Source organism: Cynocephalus volans, chromosome 7 (assembly GCF_027409185.1).
Source record: "Cynocephalus volans isolate mCynVol1 chromosome 7, mCynVol1.pri, whole genome shotgun sequence".
NCBI classification, from domain to species: domain Eukaryota; kingdom Metazoa; phylum Chordata; class Mammalia; order Dermoptera; family Cynocephalidae; genus Cynocephalus; species Cynocephalus volans.
The window spans coordinates 134,215,665-134,234,062 of NC_084466.1; the positions used below are offsets into that span (position 1 = coordinate 134,215,665).

General features: G+C 42.8%; 1 protein-coding gene across 2 annotated transcripts in view; it reads left to right on the plus strand.

The window, feature by feature from the left end:
* The window catches only part of PDCD11 (programmed cell death 11), a 50,565-nt gene that overhangs the window by 4,498 nt on the left and 27,669 nt on the right, over nucleotides 1-18,398 (plus strand). For both annotated transcript variants that reach the window (XM_063101812.1, XM_063101814.1), the window contains exons 2-9: nucleotides 5,733-5,845; nucleotides 6,709-6,840; nucleotides 7,896-8,063; nucleotides 9,978-10,139; nucleotides 11,486-11,609; nucleotides 12,121-12,302; nucleotides 16,656-16,763; nucleotides 17,971-18,177. In XM_063101812.1, coding sequence (XP_062957882.1) covers nucleotides 5,744-5,845; nucleotides 6,709-6,840; nucleotides 7,896-8,063; nucleotides 9,978-10,139; nucleotides 11,486-11,609; nucleotides 12,121-12,302; nucleotides 16,656-16,763; nucleotides 17,971-18,177 — 1,185 coding nt within the window. In that variant the 5' untranslated portion in view covers nucleotides 5,733-5,743. The remainder of the gene's footprint in view (nucleotides 1-5,732; nucleotides 5,846-6,708; nucleotides 6,841-7,895; nucleotides 8,064-9,977; nucleotides 10,140-11,485; nucleotides 11,610-12,120; nucleotides 12,303-16,655; nucleotides 16,764-17,970; nucleotides 18,178-18,398) is intronic.

Sequence of the window (18,398 nt, forward strand, 5' to 3'; positions counted from 1 at the left end):
CCGGGTCCATTGTCCGACCCGATTACCTTGGGCACCCCGAAACGTGGAAAGATTTCTTCTAGGATCTTCTTGACCATGACAGTGGCTGTTTCTTGTTTTGTTGGGAATGCTTCTACCCATCTGGAGAAGTTGTCTATAAAAACTAGGAGATACTTGTAACCATATCTGCCCGGTTTAATCTCTGTAAAGTCTACTTCCCAACATATCCCTGGTCTGTCTCCTCTGAGTCTTTTACCAGGGCCCGCTGTATTCTTGCAGACATTTACTTTTTGACAAGGTACACAGCTTTTAACTATTTGTTCTGCTAATTGTTTTAGCCCTATGATATGATATTTTGTTTTTAGGGCGGTCTGGGCCAATTTGTTTACTCCCAGATGTGTCCATTGATGCATTTGTTTGATTGTGGCATGGGCTTGATCTTGTGGCAAGATAGGCTTGCCTGACGCTGCATGCCAATGCCCTGTTTTCTGATCAAAGTAGTTGTTAGAGTCCCTTGAGATCACTGCTACGTCCTCAGCCAAGTATTTAAATTTGGGCTTTTCTGGCTTGGGGACGTCAACTAACAAAATAGTTGAGGACTCGAGGGCTACCGCCCTTGCCTCAGAATCGGCCAAGTTGTTTCCCCTAGCAATGGGGGAATCCCCTTTTTGGTGGCCCGGGCAGTGTATAATACTCACTTTTAGTGTTCTGTGAAGGGCCTCCAACAGGGCTACGATCTCTGCCTTGTTTTTGATTTCTTTTCCTTCAGAAGTTAACAGACCCCACTGTTGATATATAGCACCGTGCACATGAGCAGTGGCAAAGGCATACCTGCTGTCCGTATAGATGTTGATTCTTTTGCCCTCTCCTAGTTCAAGGGCTTTCATGAGGGCGATGAGCTCTGCTTTCTGGGCGGACGTCCCGGTAGGTAAAGTCTGTGCCCATATCAGATTCTGGCCGTCTACTATAGCAGCTCCTGCCTTTTGTACTCCTTCCTCCAGAAAACTGCTGCCATCAGTAAACCAGGTGGCTTCAGCATCCGTCAGAGGCTGATCTGACAAGTCTTTCTGCCATCCATGTGCCTCAGCAAGCACTTGCTGGCCGTTATGGATGGGGGGGTCAAAGTCCAGGTCTGGTAACAATGTGGCTGGATTTAAGCTCGCTGGTGGAGCAAAAGTAACCCAATCTGAATTCAGTAACAGAGTCTGATAATGAGTAATGCGAGCATTTGTGAGCCAGTGGTCGGGAGGCTGGCAGTCAACACTCTCTAAGGCATGAGGTGCTGAGATTACTAAATTCTGTCCCATAATCAATTTATCAGCGTCTTTCACCAGGACTGCAACTGCCGCTACGATCCTTAGACAGGCTGGCCACCCTGAGGCTACTGGGTCTAATTTCTTGGACAGATATGCCACAGGCCTTTTCCAGGGCCCCAGTCTTTGAGTTAGGACCCCCTTTGCAACCCCCTTATTTTCTGCCACATACAGGTGGAAGGGCTTAGTTATGTCGGGGAGTCCCAGAGCCGGTGCAGACATCAAGGCCGTTTTAATGTTATCAAAAGCCTGTTGCTCCTCTTTTCCCCATTTGAAGGGCTGACTGTTCTTAGTGAGGGGATATAATGGGGCTGCCATCTCAGCAAAACCAGGTATCCACAGGCGGCAAAACCCAGCAGTACCTAAAAATTCTCTGACTTGTCTTGGGTTAGAGCGTGGTGGAATGTGAAACACTGTCTCTTTTCTGGCCTCAGACAGCCATCTTTTCCCATCTTTAAGAAGGTACCCCAGGTAACTGACCTGTCGCTTGCAGATCTGGGCCTTTTTAGCGGAGGCTCGATAGCCCAGCTCTCCTAACTCCATGAGGAGATGCTACTACGTTCCTTCTAAACACAGTTCCTGTCAGCTGCTGCCAGGAGAAGGTCATCCACATACTGCAACAAAGTTACCTGTGGGTTAGAGGCCCGGAACATAGCCAAATCTTGGTGGAGGGCCTCGTCAAAGATGGTGGGCGAGTTTTTGAATCCTTGAGGCAGGCGGGTCCAAGTGAATTGCCCTGCTAGGCCAGTCTCTAAATCTCTCCACTCGAAAGCAAAATAAACTTCACTTTTTGCAGTCAGCGGCAAACAGAAGAATGCATCTTTGAGATCCAGTACTGAATACCAGGTCCTGTCTGGAGGTAAAGAACTTAAAAGATTATAGGGATTAGGGACGGCGGCATCGAGATCAACCACACGTTTGTTTTCTTCTCGGAGATCTTGGACCGGTTGGTAGTCATTAGTCCCAGGCTTACGGACCGGCAGCAAGGGCGTGTTCCAGGCTGATTGGCACTTCCGTAGGATTCCCAGCTGGAGCAGATGGGCAATGTGGGGTTGGATGCCTTCACGTGCTTCTCGAGACATTGGGTATTGTCGAACAGCTATAGGACTGGCTTGAGCCTTCAGCTCTACGTGGACGGGGGGCCTGTTTTTAGCCTTCCCTATCTCTGCTGTTTCTGCCCATGCCTGGGGATAGTTTTTTAACCACCAGGCTATCTGTCCAGACTTCTGCCCTTGCTTTTCAAACAATTGGTATTCATCTTCTTACCTGAGGGTTAGTATCTGGAGAGGCTTTCCCTGCCGGTTTAGCACCCGAGGTCCCTCGGGGTCAAAATAAATTTGAGCACCCATTTTGGTGAGGAGATGTCTTCCCAGCAGTGGGTAGGGGCACTCAGGAATGACTATGAACGAGTGGGATACCCGGCCCACGCCTAGGTCCACTGTTCTTCGGGTTGTCCATGGGTACTGTTTGTATCCTGTAGCCCCTTGTACCCATGACTTTTTCTTGAGAAGAGGTCCATTTGCTTGCAGCAACACTGAATTTTCGGCTCTGGTATCTACTACAAACTGAGTAGGCTTCCCCTCCACTTTGAGAGTTACCCTGGGTTTGGGGAGGGGACCCAAACCCCGTCCTCCCTAATAACTGTCTTCCTGCAAGGCCAAGACTTTGGGGGCTTGAGGCTCTTTCTTTTTCCTAGGGCAATTTCGAACCCAGTGTCCTCTCTCCTTACAATATGCACATTGATCCTTCGCCAGGGGTCCCTTCTTATTGCCTGGCACTGTCTTACTGGGCTCCCTAGCCTCCCTAACTACAGTGGCCAGAAGTTTGTGAAAATTTCTCTCTTGGCGCTTTTTTAAAAAAAATTTCTTTAGCTTCTTCTGACTCTCTGTTATGATAAACCTCAGCCACCTGCACTAATTCTCTTAATGACTTGTCTTGCAACCCTTCAAGCCTCTGCAGTTTCTTCCTGATGTCCCTACTAGACTGGTCAATAAAAGCAACCATCACTGTAGCCTTATGCTCTTCACTACCTGGATCATACGCGGTAAACCGACAGAATGCCTCCATGAGTCTCCAGAAATGCTGATGGAGACTCATTGGGCCCCTGAGTTATCTCCCTTACCTTAGTCAAATTGGTGGGGCGTTTTGCTGCCTCTCTGAGAACCTGCCCTTAGAGCCTGGCGATAGACCTTCAGGTGCTCCCTACCTTCTGCTGAGTTGAAGTCCCAGGTTGGTCTGATTAACGGGAACCCTGCATCTATAATATCAGGGAGGAGGGTAGGTCGTCCATCGTCTCCTGGCACATTCTTTCGAGCCGCCAGGAGGATTCGTTGTCTCTCCTCGGTAGTGAACAGGACCTGTAGAAGCTGCTGGCAATCATCCCAGGTGGGCTGATGAGTAAGGAGGAGAGATTCTACAAAGTTAGTGAGACCCTGGGGGTTTTCAGAAAAAGGAGGATTCTGGGATATCCAATTGTAAAGATCAGAGGAAGAGAAAGGCCAGTACTGTAAGGGCTGGTTGCCCTCTTCATCAGGGGGGCTGTAAGCCCGCAGGGGGAAGATAGGAAGAGCATCTGGAGGGGCTACTCGTTTACTGCGTGTCCGTTGAGCAGGCCCTCCCTCAGATTCATTTTCTGGTGGATCCTCCTCTGGTGGAGTGGACGGCCAGGCTGCCTGTGATCAGAAAGAAGGGAGATTGGGAGGGGGAAGGGGATCAGAAAGAAGCCAGTCTGGGTCGGTGGACAGCAGGACCTCCGGTTTCTTTTTTGCTTCTTGGAGAGCAAACACAGCCATTGGACCTGTCAAGGGAACAAAGGGACAGACCCATGAAGGAGGATCCGTGACTAAATCTTCCCAGACAATGATACAAGATGACTGGCCTAGGAGATTTTCAGAATTGAAAATTTTTCTTTCTACCGCTTTGATCAATGGCAGAGAGAAGGAACCTTCAGCAGGCCATCCGAGTTGGAAAGTTGGCCAATCCAAAGAACAAAGTGTTACCCATTTATTCTTTTTAACCAGCACAGACAATTCATTAGCTCTGTCCTTCACGTCAGACCAGTATTTCAAAGTCAGGCTCAAAGGGGTTGAGACAGTCTGCCCCATGTCGCCCCAGAAAATCGTCAGTCCCCACACACACACAACCGGACAGACAAAAAACAGAACACAGATGCGCCCCTGCCACGAGCGCCACAACCAGATTATCAGAGAACTCGGGAGGGGTCTCTTTCCTAGAGATCTCCTGTGGAGCCGAACTTGTTCGTCTCCTGCAGAGGAATCTGGAGAGTCCTCCAGGACTCCCGTGGCTGCAGCGTGCCGGCACGTCTGCCCGACTGCTTGATCACTACAGATGGCTCCGCTTTGGAGCCTCAGAGAATCTAAAATCAGACCGGTAATTCCGTCCTGGAGCCACTGAAACCAGGTTATAAGAGACAACTTACAGCAGACAGCAAAAGAAACAGACACAGTCAGACAGACAAACGCGGTACCTGCTTGAGCGATCCTCCGTTCTCTGGTCCCAGGGAAAGCGAGCCAATCCCGGACGAGCCCCCAAAAATGTAAGACCTGTGCACTAAGCACAAATCCCACACATCAGGGGTGGCTTACTTCACAAAGACCACAAGACAAGAGACACTGCAATCAGGCAAGAGGAATTTTATTTCCAGCTAGCTGGGGCGCTTTGCCTTTTGGAAAAGCGGCCCTGAGCTCCTTGATATTAGAGTTTTTATACACTTTCCTTGGACAGAGGCTTTCATGACAGGGTCAGCTGTTAATTAGCTGAGGCGCCTTAAGATTTATGGTCAGGCTCAACAAGCTAGCACCCTGATAAGGGACAGCACATTTTTCAATCTTCCCTGGGCTCTGCCAGGTGTCCTGAAGATAAGAGGGCTGGTTAGTTCTTGGGACCGACTGGTTCCTGGAATGTGTCTGGTCCTGCCTTGACCTCTGCCTGACCTCTTAAAGGCTGCTTTACTTAAAATACCTTTAGATATGTTTCCCCGTTTTTAGTAAGTACTTACAGGAACAATTTGTGCAGGCTAAAGTTATACTTTTCTATTACAATTTGTGCAGGTTAAAGTTATACAGGCAAATAGTGTACGTTAAAGTTACACAGTTACACTTTACATGTGCATGTTCTTTGAAGGCAGGTAAGTTATATAGTCATTTGTGTATTTCTGTCCTAACTGTAGCTGCTTGATGAGTATTTACTACATTAAATCTATAACTTTCCCTGAAGGAAAGTATGTGAACTTGTGGTATTGAAGCAGAGACCTTTGGAAAGATGAAGTATGGCTCATTTGGGGCCTAACATCTCAACCATCTATGTTGTAGTCCTGGATGTTGTCTAGCATGTTGCTAGAATGTTCTATCTCTTGCCTATTGCCTTGTGAAACCTGCCATCAAGGCTGCATCTCAACATTACTCTTTGCATTGGTTTTAGGAGACCTAAACATGGCAGCCCTGGAAGAAAGCTTCCCCCGAGGGGGTACAAGAAAGACCCACAAATCAGAGAAAGCTTTCCAGCAGTCAGTTGAACAAGACAACTTATTTGATGTAAGTGGTATGCTTGATTGATGAGATTCACTGGAAATGTTCTCTTGTGAGAGAGAAGGATGAACCTTGTTTGATGATGTGTGATTTTCCAAATTTGTTTTTTGATGAAGTCTTCTTATGTAAATTGAACTTGTTAGAGAGGTCATATCACCACAGGCTATATCTTTTGAAACAAGGCATTAGAATTTGAGTTTGAAGTACTGTTGTTATTAGTTCTTAGGGACTCTGTGCCTTGTTGATTAAGGATAGAGAGAGGCAGTTTGGTCATTGAATTTTTAGATGGGGTTCTTGCCACATAGAATGGTTAGAATTTGTGTTAATATTGACAGTCTTCCCTGAAGCAGGCTGTGCTCCAGATGCTAGGGGAAAGGGAACTAATGTTTGAGTGTATAGCTTTATGACTATATTATGTAATTTTTCCAACTGTACTATGAAAGTAGAGGTCATAATTCCACGATGAGGAATTGAGGCTTGGAGAGGTTATATAATTTGGCTGAACCCACATGGCTTTTTTGGTGGAAACGGGAGTTTAACGTGGGTCTCTGTGACTACAGCTTCTGTTTTCATGTAGTATTCTACATTGCTTCTCAAGTTGGGAAACCCTGATGTCGATCCCAGTCAAAAGAGAAAGAACACAGTAGAGAAGAGACTTTGGGAACATGAAAGGAAACTTCTCAGACCTTGAGCAAAGGGAACATTGGTGGCCAAATGGGAGAGTTGGGATTGAAACAGGAATTAAAAAAACAATTGGGAATGGAGTGGGGGAGTAACAAAGCGAAGTGAAAGATGACCTGAAATGGGAGGGAAAGGCCAGGATTGCTCCTCATTCTTTTGGATATTTGTGGGTCTTTTTTCCTCTTTAGATTTCTACTGAAGAAGAATCCAGCAAAAGGAAGAAGAGCCAGAAAGGGCCAGCAAAAACAAAAAAGTTGAAAATCGAAAAGAGAGAAAGCATCAAGTCTGTAAGAGAGAAATTTGAAATCCTGAGTGTTGAGGTTTGTTAAAATTTGTTTTTCCTTTAAACAGATTACCTTGATTGCTTAAGTTTGTGTATGTTCTTCCTTCCCTCGTTCTGTCTTCATTTTCTTCATTCCTTTCTCCCATATATGTACATACATACATACATTTATATATTTTGTGTGTGTCTGTAGAGATACTTGCAATTTGTGCTGAGAATTGAGCATTATTTCCTTCTATTGTTAACCAGTGTCTGGGTTGGTTTTTTTCTTTCTTCTTAAGCTGGTATGGGCTTGCTTGTGTCCTTATGAGACTTGTGTTTTAATAAATTCAGATGTTAAAAACTGACAGTAACTTTAGCAGTCATTCCAGTCCCACCCATTCATTTCATAGATGTGAAACTATCTCAGAGAAGTAAAATGGTCTTATTATGTTTCCAAAATTTTTAGATTATAACTCCAAGATATGTTAGTTGTAAAAAAGAAAAAAAGTCAAATAATTCTGAAGGGAAAGATTCAGATTCAACCTGCAGGAGTATTTTGTTTGCTCTGTATGATTCTTTAAAAAAAAAATTGTTTAACTGGGGTGCCAACATTAGAAAACTAAAAATTTCACATAAAAATGTGATTTCTGGTTTCTTGTAAAAGTTGGACAGTTCTGACAGCACAAGACCTGTGTTCCCTCATGTTTGTAGTCACAAGAAGCTGAGTAGTGGCTGTATGCTTTAGACCAGGCATGCACACTCCAGACTGCCGTTGTCTCCACTGGCCCCTTCTTGCACTGTGTTGTCTACTAGGCATTTGAATTTGGGTTGCCTGGAATAAAGTAAAAGGCAAAAGTGTCCTTCAACACTGCAGTGATGTTAATACTGTTGTATAATCTAGATCTTTTACGGTATTCGGTCTTATATTTGATAAGTATACCGATACATACATACATGTATGTACAGTATTTCTTTTCATTTGCAAGATTCTGGTAGCTTCTAAATTTCTGTAGCTTCTAAATGTTAGAGTTAGTGGTAGAAGTCAGGCCCCCTAACTTCCCCTATCACTGTTCTCTTATTTATTGTACACATTTCACTTTTTTCTTCTAGTCCCTATGTGAGGGAATGCGGATTTTGGGTTGTGTGAAAGAGGTAAACGAACTGGAACTGGTGATCAGTCTCCCTAATGGCCTCCAGGGGTTTGTGCAAGTGACTGAAATCTCTGATGCCTACACCAAAATGCTGAACGAACAGGTGACCCAAGAAGAACCTCTGAAGGTAAGGGAAATCTGGATGAAACCTGTTACTGGAAGTAGGTGGTACACAAATAGATGTAAAATTACAACTTTGCTAAAGTGCTAAGAAGGAGAGGTTCAAGGTGCCGTGAGAGTTTGTAATAAGGGGATTTTTTTTTTTTTCTTTTTTAAATAATAAGGGGATTTTTTTTTTATTTGGTCCAGGGAACCTGAAAGACTTCTCTGAGGAAGAGATGCATGAGCTGAAATCTGAAAGATGGAGTTTCCTAGAAAGAAGGAAGGGAGTTCAGGCAGAAGAAGCATGAGATGCAACAGAGAAAAGGCTAACAATGGCTAGAGTAGAGAGAGCACAGGACAGTGTTGTGTGAGATGTAGCTGGAGGGCTGGGTAGAGGCCAGATCATGTGAAGGTTGACAGACCATATTAAGGATTGGTTTTTAATTCTAGAATCAATGGGAAGCCCTTGAAATGTTCTCATGGGGTGAGTAGCATGTAGGTAGCGTAGCAAATAGGTTGAAGAGGCATGAGGGGTGGCCTAGAAATCAGTTAGGAGGCTATTGGAGTAGGCCAGGCTCTGAGATTTATGGTAGCTTGGGTTCAGGATTTACTGAGGGCTGAGGACATAAAGTAATGGTCTGGTGATAGATTTGATATGGGTTGGGAGGCAGAGGTGACAGAGACAAGTCCTAGGTTTCTGTTGTGCATGATTTGACAGTTGTGCATGTCATCCTGAGATAGGAAACCCTGAAAGGGGACCTGGATTAGGAGAGATGATCATGATTTGTTTTTTTTTTTTTTTTTTTTTTTTTTGATATGTTGAGATTGAGGTACAGTTAAGACATCCTGTAGACAGGTGATTCCGGAGCTCAGGGAAGTCTGGGCTGGAGACATAAATGTGTGAGACTTCTTTGTATAGCTGGGAATTGAAGCTATGAAGTGGGAAGAAGTTGCTTATAAGGAGCAAGTAGAGTGAGAAGAGATTAAAAGACAGAGTCTAGAATAAATACTGTATTTTAATTGCTGAATAGGAGAATTTCTGTCAAAAAGCAGGCGGGGCCAGAGAGATAGAGAAGAAAACCAGTGAACCAAGAATCTTGGAAGCCAGGGAGGAGATGTTTAAAGAAGGAAGGAGTGGTCAGAAATAAGTGTTTTTTTAAAAGTCACGTAAGAGGGCTAGTGGGTTAGCTCTGTTGGTTAGAGTACAGTGTTAGAACACCAAGCTCAGAGGTTCAGATCCCCATATAGGCCAGCTGCCTCCCCCTACCCCCCAAATAAATAAGTCAAGAAAGGAAGAAAGGGAGGGAAAGAGAGGAAGGGAGAGAGAGAGAGAAGTCACATAAGAAAGGAAGTCACATAAGAGAAGGACTGCAAAGTGGACCATTGGATTTAGCGACTTAGAGCTCATTGGTGATTTTTTTTTTTTTTTTTTTTTTTTAAAGATGACCGGTAAGGGGATCTTAACCCTTGACTTGGTGTTGTCAGCACCACGCTCAGCCAGTGAGCGAACCGGCCATCCGTATATGGGATCCGAACCCGGGGCCTTGGTGTTATCAGCACCGCACTCTCCCGAGTGAGCCACAGGCCGGCCCTCATTGGTGATTTTATTGGGAGGTAAAGTGGTAGAGTGAGAGGGGAGGAAAGCAAATCACAGTGAGCTAAAGAGGGAGTAGGAGATGAAATGGAGACAGTAAATACAGACAACTGTTAAGTCATTTTACATCTGCCCATTCTGTGGAAATATTTGGAGGCCTTATGCTGCAATTCAAGACTGTGACTTGGCCACAGACCCCTCTTCTTTGTGGGCGAGTGGTTACCCTTCATCCACCTTTTGGGTTCTTTGGGGTCTGTGGATGAAAAACCACAGCCAAGGCAGGGCAATGGATTCTTGGTTCATGGCAAGGGTATGTTTTAAGTCTTTCTTATTTGTATTATGCAGGACCTACTCTGCTTGCCTGAACTTTTCTCACCTGGAATGCTGGTGAGATGTGTGGTGAGCAGTGTGAGCATCACAGAGAGGGGCAAAAAGAGTGTCAAGCTATCTCTGAACCCCCAAAATGTCAACAGAGTGTTGAGTGCTGAGGCCCTGAAGCCTGGCATGGTATGTATCTTGGCTCAGGGAAGAGGAGCAGGCAATGTGCCTACTTCTTGCCCTGCCTCCAAGGGAGTGAAATCTAGGCCACCTTTTACTCTCAGCTTAACTGTTACCCACAAGGGTGGGTCTTTTCCTGGAGAGGACTTTTGGGTGCTAATGAACATTGAAGACTTGAACCTAATCATTACCTGGGAGGGGGAAAAAGGGAAAGCAAGTTCAGGTTTCACTGGCAGCAAAGAAAAATGCCTCCAGGGAGTCTTAGTTGGGGATTTGGTGATGATGGTGAGTTCCCCAGCGTGCCTTATATACCAAGATTTTTTCACAGATTAAGTCTTTTTCATAGGCCTTCTGGCATTTGTGGAATGCTTCAGGACTGCTCTCTGAGAGCAGGAGACAGGATAGTCAGGGCAGTTAGTCCATCTGCTGCATTAATGAATGCCCAACTACTTTGCGTCCAGTTTTATGGAGATTCAGGAGAAATTAATTCTGGCTCAAAGCCTCCAAATCAGTAGGTACAAAAGAGTAGGCCATACTCATATAAGGCCTCTTGTAATTAAGAGGAAGGAGATCAATATGACCTTGCAGTATTTATTTAGAAGCAGTGGGATATGGGAAAGGCCTGGAAAGTTTGGTAGGATTTGATTGGGTAAAAAGGGAATAAAAGTAAGCCAAGTTGCAGGAAATTGACAAGTGTTGAGAACTTGCTGTATGAAAGGTGCTGTTTTAGGCACTTTATCTGATGAAATTCTCACAGCAACCCTTTGAGGCAGGTAGATATTATCCCTCTTGTATATTTGAGGAAACAGACTCAGAAATGTTCAAGGGACTTACCAAAGGCCAAATAGCTAGTAAGTGTCAGAACCAGATTTGAATACCACACTGCTTCCTATGAAATGTAAAGGAGGTTGGCAAGATTGACGTGTTGGAGGTGCTTAGAAAAGACATGATAGAATAGTAGTTCTGGATTCTCTCATTAGTCATGGTTGTGGGAGTGACCTTGCAGGGCCATGCAGTTCATCTGTTTTGGCATAATATGAAAGTTTTTCTCCTATATTTTGAAAAATCTTCAGGTGGGAGATTCCTCTCTGTCATTCCGTTATTTAACTGTATATAACACTCCTCGGTCTGGAAACCATAAGATCCTTTAAGCTCTTAGAAAATTAAAGTTGACATCTTCCTCTCTTCTGTCCTCTAGAGGGATTGTGGTTTAAAGTTAAAAGTTGAGGGGGGTGGGATTATGGAATAGTGTGTTGAGATTAATGGTGGGAGCATTGATGTTTGGCAGTGGATGTTTGTTGTGAGTTCTGTTACCTTTGACTTGGAACTTTTGGAAATACTTTCTCCTCCCTCAGCTGCTCACAGGCACTGTGTCTAGCCTGGAAGACCATGGCTACCTAGTAGACCTTGGTGTTGGTGGTACCAGAGCTTTTCTGCCACTGCTGAAAGCCCAGGAGTACATCCGACAGAAGAACAAAGGTGAGGGCAAGAAGAGGGACCACTACGTGGTAGTGAGGTGGTGCATGTGTAGATTATACTTAAATGCCACTTAGGGTGAGTAACATGACAGAATGGTGTTCCTGAAGGCTGTTTGGCTTTGGTAGAATCAGCAGTTAATTCTAGCTGATAGTAAAGGGAAGATGTGGGAAGGGGCACAGAGTAGCAGGGCCTCATTAAAATCCAATGGACAGTTTCAGTTGTTCTCACCTAGAATATTCCACCGAAATTTGAGCCCCCAGGGCCTCTGAACCAGTGCTCTTTGGGGTTGTTAAAATTTTCATATTTTTGTGGGGTAGATGAATTCCAGATCAATTAGAGTAACTTCATGCCCTTCTTATAGTTGATCCTTATAGAGATTGGGAATATGGCAAGTATTAAATATTAACTGGGCAGGTAGGTCATGAATCTTTTGGGGTATTGCTTGGGCCCAAGTTAAAGGTCTTTCTCATAGAGGTATTCTTCCTTTTGGGGACTGGGGCTGGGCTTACAGGTGCCAAGCTGAAGGTGGGTCAATACCTGAACTGCATCATTGAAGAGGTGAAAGGCAATGGAGGAGTTGTCAGTCTGTCTATAGGTCATTCAGAGGTTTCTGCAGCCATTGCTACTGAGGACCAAAACTGGACACTTAATAACTTGCTACCAGGACTGGTGGTCAAAGCCCAGGTACAGAAGGTAAGCTGTTCATTGTTACTACTATTTTCTAAAACAAAAACAGTTTTACTCAAGTATTACATGTGTCCAAATATGAGCTAAAAGTATAATGCCCACCAAACTTAGAAAGTATCTTAAGACCGAAGGATGAAGCAGGCAACTCCATACAGTTTACAAGGAGTTTATTATTATTATTGAGGGGTGACTTACAGGGAATGGATTGGGGGCAGTATTGATTGGGTGCTGTGCAGCTGCTTTCTCTCCACCCCTGGGGTGGGGGTGGGGGTGGGGTGAAGGGAGGGAGTTGAAGCTTATAGGGAACTTAGAGACAAAAGTGGAGCTATGACAAAGAGAGAAAGGCTGCGAAAGTGAAAGATTCCCAGCCACCTTGCAGCAAGTTGTTGCTTATCTTTGGGGCTGCTGGCTTCACTCTCATCTTATGCAAGCATAACATTCTGTTCCTTTCCCTGTCTCAGTTGCTAAGCAACTTGTGCAAGGGAAAGATTGTAACTATTGAAGCCACAGCCCTGAAGGCCATAAGGATACAGTGAGTTTTGACCAGCATTCTTACATACATGTAAACAATCTACAACTGTGCTGCCCAGTAGGGTAGCCACTAGTTACATGTGGCCATTGAGCACTTGAAATGTGACCGGTGCCACATGTTGAAATAATATTTTGGATATTATTGGATTAAGGAAAATATTATTAAAGTAAGTTTCATCTCTTTCTTTGTAGTTTTTAAAATGTGACTGCTAGGAAACTTGATCTAAAAGATCAAATAGCATTAAAATGCTTATAATGAAGAACTGTCTCATCCTTTTTAACCTCCATCTTTAAATATTTTAGCTTATCTTTTGAAATTTCCCTCCATATTTCTATGTAATAAGTATAAGATTCTGCTTGTATTTCTTGGTTTATCAATTTTAGGCATTGGATTTTAACTTCTTAAGGTAGATGAAGATTTGGCTCTTTTTTCCTCCCTTCTTCTCCCCCATCCCGTCAATATAGGTATATTAAATTTTTGATGAAATTAGCATTCACTGTTTAAAATATTATGACTATGTAAATATCGTTTACTGGTGAGATAGGTAATATATTAATGGCTGTTTCTTGAACAGCTTTTTTTCCTTGGGTTGATAATCAGGTTTTTTTTTTTTTTTGTCATTTACTAAATTCTTTTCCTGACTGTCACTGTTTCTTCTTATACTCTCTACTTATTTTCCTCTCACTACAGTTTTCCATGCTTTTAAATCCTCTAAATAATCTCTTAGTTACTATTTTCCCCCTACCTGGAGCCCCTTTTGCTGTCAGCCTGTTCCCATCTGGACTGGTTGCTCTGTAGCACTCCTGCATAGCTGATATCCTAGGTAGGACTTCCTTTCCCCTCTCTCCCCTGTCTCTATTGGAGCCTTCTTTGATCCCATGCATTCCTCTTTTTTGTTTTGCTCTCTCATTTTAGTGTGACACATTATCCAGAAGCATCCTCAGAAAGGTACATGGGAGGTTAATTTCTTGACCCAGTGTGTTGGGGATCCCCAAGACCACTGCCAGGTTTAATGATGCCAGGAAGTCTCATAGGATTCAGAATATAGTTGTACTCACAGTTATGATATATTACAGTGAAAGGTTACAAAGCAAAATCAGCAAAGGAAAAAGGCACAAGGGGTGAGGTCCAGAAGACACCAGGTACAAGCTTCCAGGAGTTCTCTCCCAGTGGAGTCACACAGAATGTGCTTAATTCCTCCCAGAAGTTATGACACCAGATGTGAAAGATTGTTTACAGAGAACTCACCAGAGCTCAGTGCCCAAGGGTTTTTATTGGGGTTGGTCAAGTGGGCACCTTCTGCCTGGCATATACCAAAATTCCAGACTTTCGTAAGGAGTCTGGGTATTTAGAATGAACCATATTATTTAAACAATTTAGGTTCAGTGAGTCATTCTTATCAGTTCTGGGAGTGGTGGGAATTCTCCCGAAACCTGTTTCCCGACGCCAGCCAAGGAGCAGCCTTGCAAGCAGGCTTTTCTAAAGATCCCAACCTCAGGCCTGCTATATTAACTCTTTTCTGCAAACCTACCATGTCTGAAAATATCTGTTCTACTCTCACATGTGATTGGTAGTTAAAGTCGGTGTAAGAATTTTAGGTCAAAAAAACCTCTGAATTTTGAAGCCGTTATTCCCATTGACATCTGGCTTCTGTTGCTGTTGAAAATTCTGATGTTATTTTGATTTTTCTTCTTTTGTATGTTATGTTTTCTCTTTCTTTTTTATTCTAAAATGTCATTAGGATGTGCTTTCGTATGGGTTTTCTTTCTTCATTTATTTGTGCTGAACTCCTACAATATAGAAAAGTAGACCCTTCAGTTCTGGGAAGTTCTCCCGTATTATGATTTTTTTTAAATTTTAAAATTGAATTATAATTCACATATCATAAGGATCTCCCTTTTAAAGTGTACTGTTCAGTGGTTTTTTTTTTTTTTTTTTTAAGTATATTCACAAAGTTGTACAGCCATCATTACTATTTAATTCCAGAACATTTTATCACCCTACTAAGAAACCCTGTACCTGTTAGTGGTTACTGTCCATTCCTCCCTCCCTTGAGCCCTTGGTAACCAATAATCTACTTTTTGTCTCTAAATTTGCCTGTTCTGGACATTTCATATAAATGGAATCAAACAACGTGCGGCCTTTTGTGTTTGATTTCTTTCACTTAGTATGTTTTCAGGGTTCACCCATGTTGGAGCATGTATCAGTACTTCATTCCTTTTTTATGACCGAATAATATTTCATTGTATGGATATAGCATATTTTCTTTGTCCATTCATCAATTGATGGATACTTGGGTTGTTTCCACTTTTGGCTATTATGGATAATGCTACTGTGAAATTCACGTACAAGTTTATGTGTGAACATGTTTTCATTTCTTTTGAGTATATACCTAGGAATGGAATTGCTGGATCATATGATAATTATGTCTAACTTTTGGGGGGACAGCCAAAGTGGCTGCAACAGTTAATATTCCCAGCAACGATGTATAAGGGTTCTAATTTCTCTACATTCTTACTAACACTTATTATCTTTTTACCATAACCATTCAATTAATGGGTGTGAAGTGGTATCTCACTGTGATTTTGATTTGCATTTCCCTGATGATTTGTGATGTTGAGCATCTTTTTGTGTGTTTATGTGGCCATTTGTATATCTTCTTTGGAGAGATATCTATTCAAAAGTCCTTTGCCCATCTTAAAATTAGGTTATTTGTCTTTTTATTGTTGAGCTTTGAATTCTTTATATATTCTGGATACTAGCCCCTTATCAGATCTTGTATTTTCTAAAAATACATAATTTCCTCTTCATTTTGTTATGCATATGTATTTGTCTGTGTCCTGCCTTCTGGGATAGTTTCTCAACTTTAACTTCTAATACTCTATTAAATTTTTGTTTAGACTGCTGTATTATGAATGAGGTGCTAAAAACTGATAGGAGGTCTGTGGGCCTGGGTGGGACTTGTTAACTGGCTGACTTCACTGTCAGGAATAGGAGCTAGCAGATTTTCTTTGGGCAGCCTCCAAATGTCATTGTTATGGTCTTCTCTGGCATGTTAGATTTCTCTCGGAAGGATCTAGCAGTCTCCACCCAGAAGGGTCTAAGCCTGGCTTCTTGAGAGCAAGATGGGTAAAAAGGGTTGGATGTCTCCATATCTGTATGGTGTTTATGATTTTTCTTAGTCCCCATTTTTAGGATTGGCATCTTCCTGTGTTTTGATTCTGGTACAGTTTTCCCAGAGAATACGTTTCCCATTTTCTGTGGAGGTAGGAGAGGGGTGGATCCTGCAGGAGGAGGAGGGGAGCTGGGGATCAGAGTTAGTTCCCTGATTTCAGTCACCTTTCTCACATCTCTCTTTGGAGGTAATTCATCTTAGCTTTTGGGGAGCTATGTAAGGTGAATCTGCTCATGGTCAGTATTTCCCTTTTGTAAGCATTTGAGCTTTACCTTCTTAGTTTGTGCAGATATCCAAGTTAGCAGGAATTTGTCCAAGTTCCATTTCCCCAAGGATACTTGTGCAAAGCTCCTTCCCTCCTGCTGAGAAATCCCAGAGGGTGGGAGGATTGATGTCCTCTCTTAGGCTAGAAGGGAGGTGAGCTTACTAAATAAGGAAACAGCCTTTAAGTTTCCTTATTTAGGCTTATTTAGGCTTGGAGTTGTCCTGCAACTTGATTTTATAGGAAGAGAGATGGATAATGGTTAACTGGGGGAGGAGAGGTACACAGTTAAGGGTAATGTGGCATTGAGTGTTAACTATGAACAGTGTCTCTCAAATTTCTGGTTCTTTCTGAGAAATGTTTTTCATAACTTGTTCTGTTTATTTCTAGGTGACTCCATTTGGCCTTATGCTAAACTTCCTTACATTCTTCAAAGGCCTGGTTGACTTTATGCACCTGGATCCTAAGAAGGCTGGAACATATTTCTCAAACCAAGCAGTAAGAAATGTTGAACCTATCTTTTCTTGATTCCATTTGTATCCCAATACAGCTAGCTATAGGGCAGGCCCTAGAACTGCATGTGTACAGGTGTGCAGAGAGGAGATAAGGGGGACAATAAAATGTACTTTGGAAGGAACACAAGAAACTGCTAGTGGTTGGACTGAGATTAGAGAAGGAGCAGGTGGAGAAGATTGAAACTTTGAGTTTTTACTTCATCATTTTCTGTATGTGTGATTTTTTTTTTGATAGTAAATCTTTTGCTTTTATAATTTAAAGTGTTTTAGGAGAGTGCTTAACATAGGACAATAAGGTAACTTTAAATAGAAATATGTGGCTTAAAAAGTTCTAGGAGTAGTATAGATCCAGTTTTGAAAAAAAATAAAAAGTACGCCTGGTTAAAATACTGGAAGATTATGGGCAGGTTCAGATCCTATATAGGGATGGCTGGTGTGCTCGCTGGCTGAGCGTGGTGCAGACCACACCGTGCCGAGGGTTATGATCCCCTTACTGGTCAAAAAAAAAAAACTGGAAGATTATGTAATCAAGTGTTAATAGTGATTAACTCCAGAAGATTTTTCTACTCTTATCTAAATATTCAAAATTTCTACAACAAACATGGGTATTTGGGAAGAAAATCACAGTATATGTTATTCTGAATTAAAAAAAAATTTTTTTGAACAGTAATATATGCTTATGAATACTATAGAGAAGTTTATTTTAAGTTAAAAGTAGGTTTTTCCATCACCTAGTGATAATGTTAACATTTTGATGAACATTTTTCTCGTAATTTTTTTCTCCCTGTAGTTATATTTGTGTACAAAGTCGAGACATTTTACATGTTTTAACCTTGGGATCAGATCAGAGTCTTTTTTACATATTGCAGATGATCCTTTTCTGTAGTGACATTAGTACATGGTTTCTGTTGTATGTGCTTTAGCCTCTTGGTGTTTTGGGGACTCCTGGTATATGTTTTTCTTGGCCTTGAGTAAGTGTTTGATTTAGTCAGACATAGTCCCTTAGGGACATTTTGTTTGACTTTTTCACATGCTACTTGATTACACAGCTGATTTTAGTACTTATGTGCTAATGATTTTAGTACTTACATACCTGGTTAGCACATAGAGAGTCTTGATCCTCAGAAAGTCTGCTCTAGGTTGTCTCCTCTTTGTCTCCTCCTGCTTATCCTGCTGTTTCTTTTGTCTAGGTAAGGGCCTGCATCCTCTGTGTCCATCCTCGGACCAAAGTTGTGCGCTTGAGCCTGCGCCCCATCTTTCTGCAACCTGGGCGCCCGCTCAGTCGGCTCTCTTGCCAGCATGTTGGAGCTGTGCTGGATGACATTCCTGTCCAAGGCTTTTTCAATAAGGCCGGGGCCACCTTCAGGCTGAAGGATGGGGCTCTGGCCTATGCCCGGGTAAGGAGGTGTCTTTATTTGGTCAGGGACCATATCACCAGAAGGACTTTGGGATACTTTGGTCCTTTTCTGCTTCTGTAATCCCTTGATATTAGTTTATTTTTTGATATCCCAAAGTGTGACAGACTGTTCGTAGGGATTAGAACAATGTCTGTTTTTGTGTTGGGATGCCTTAGAACTAACTTGCCATGTTTGACACTTGCTTAGTGGTGGGCACAAGA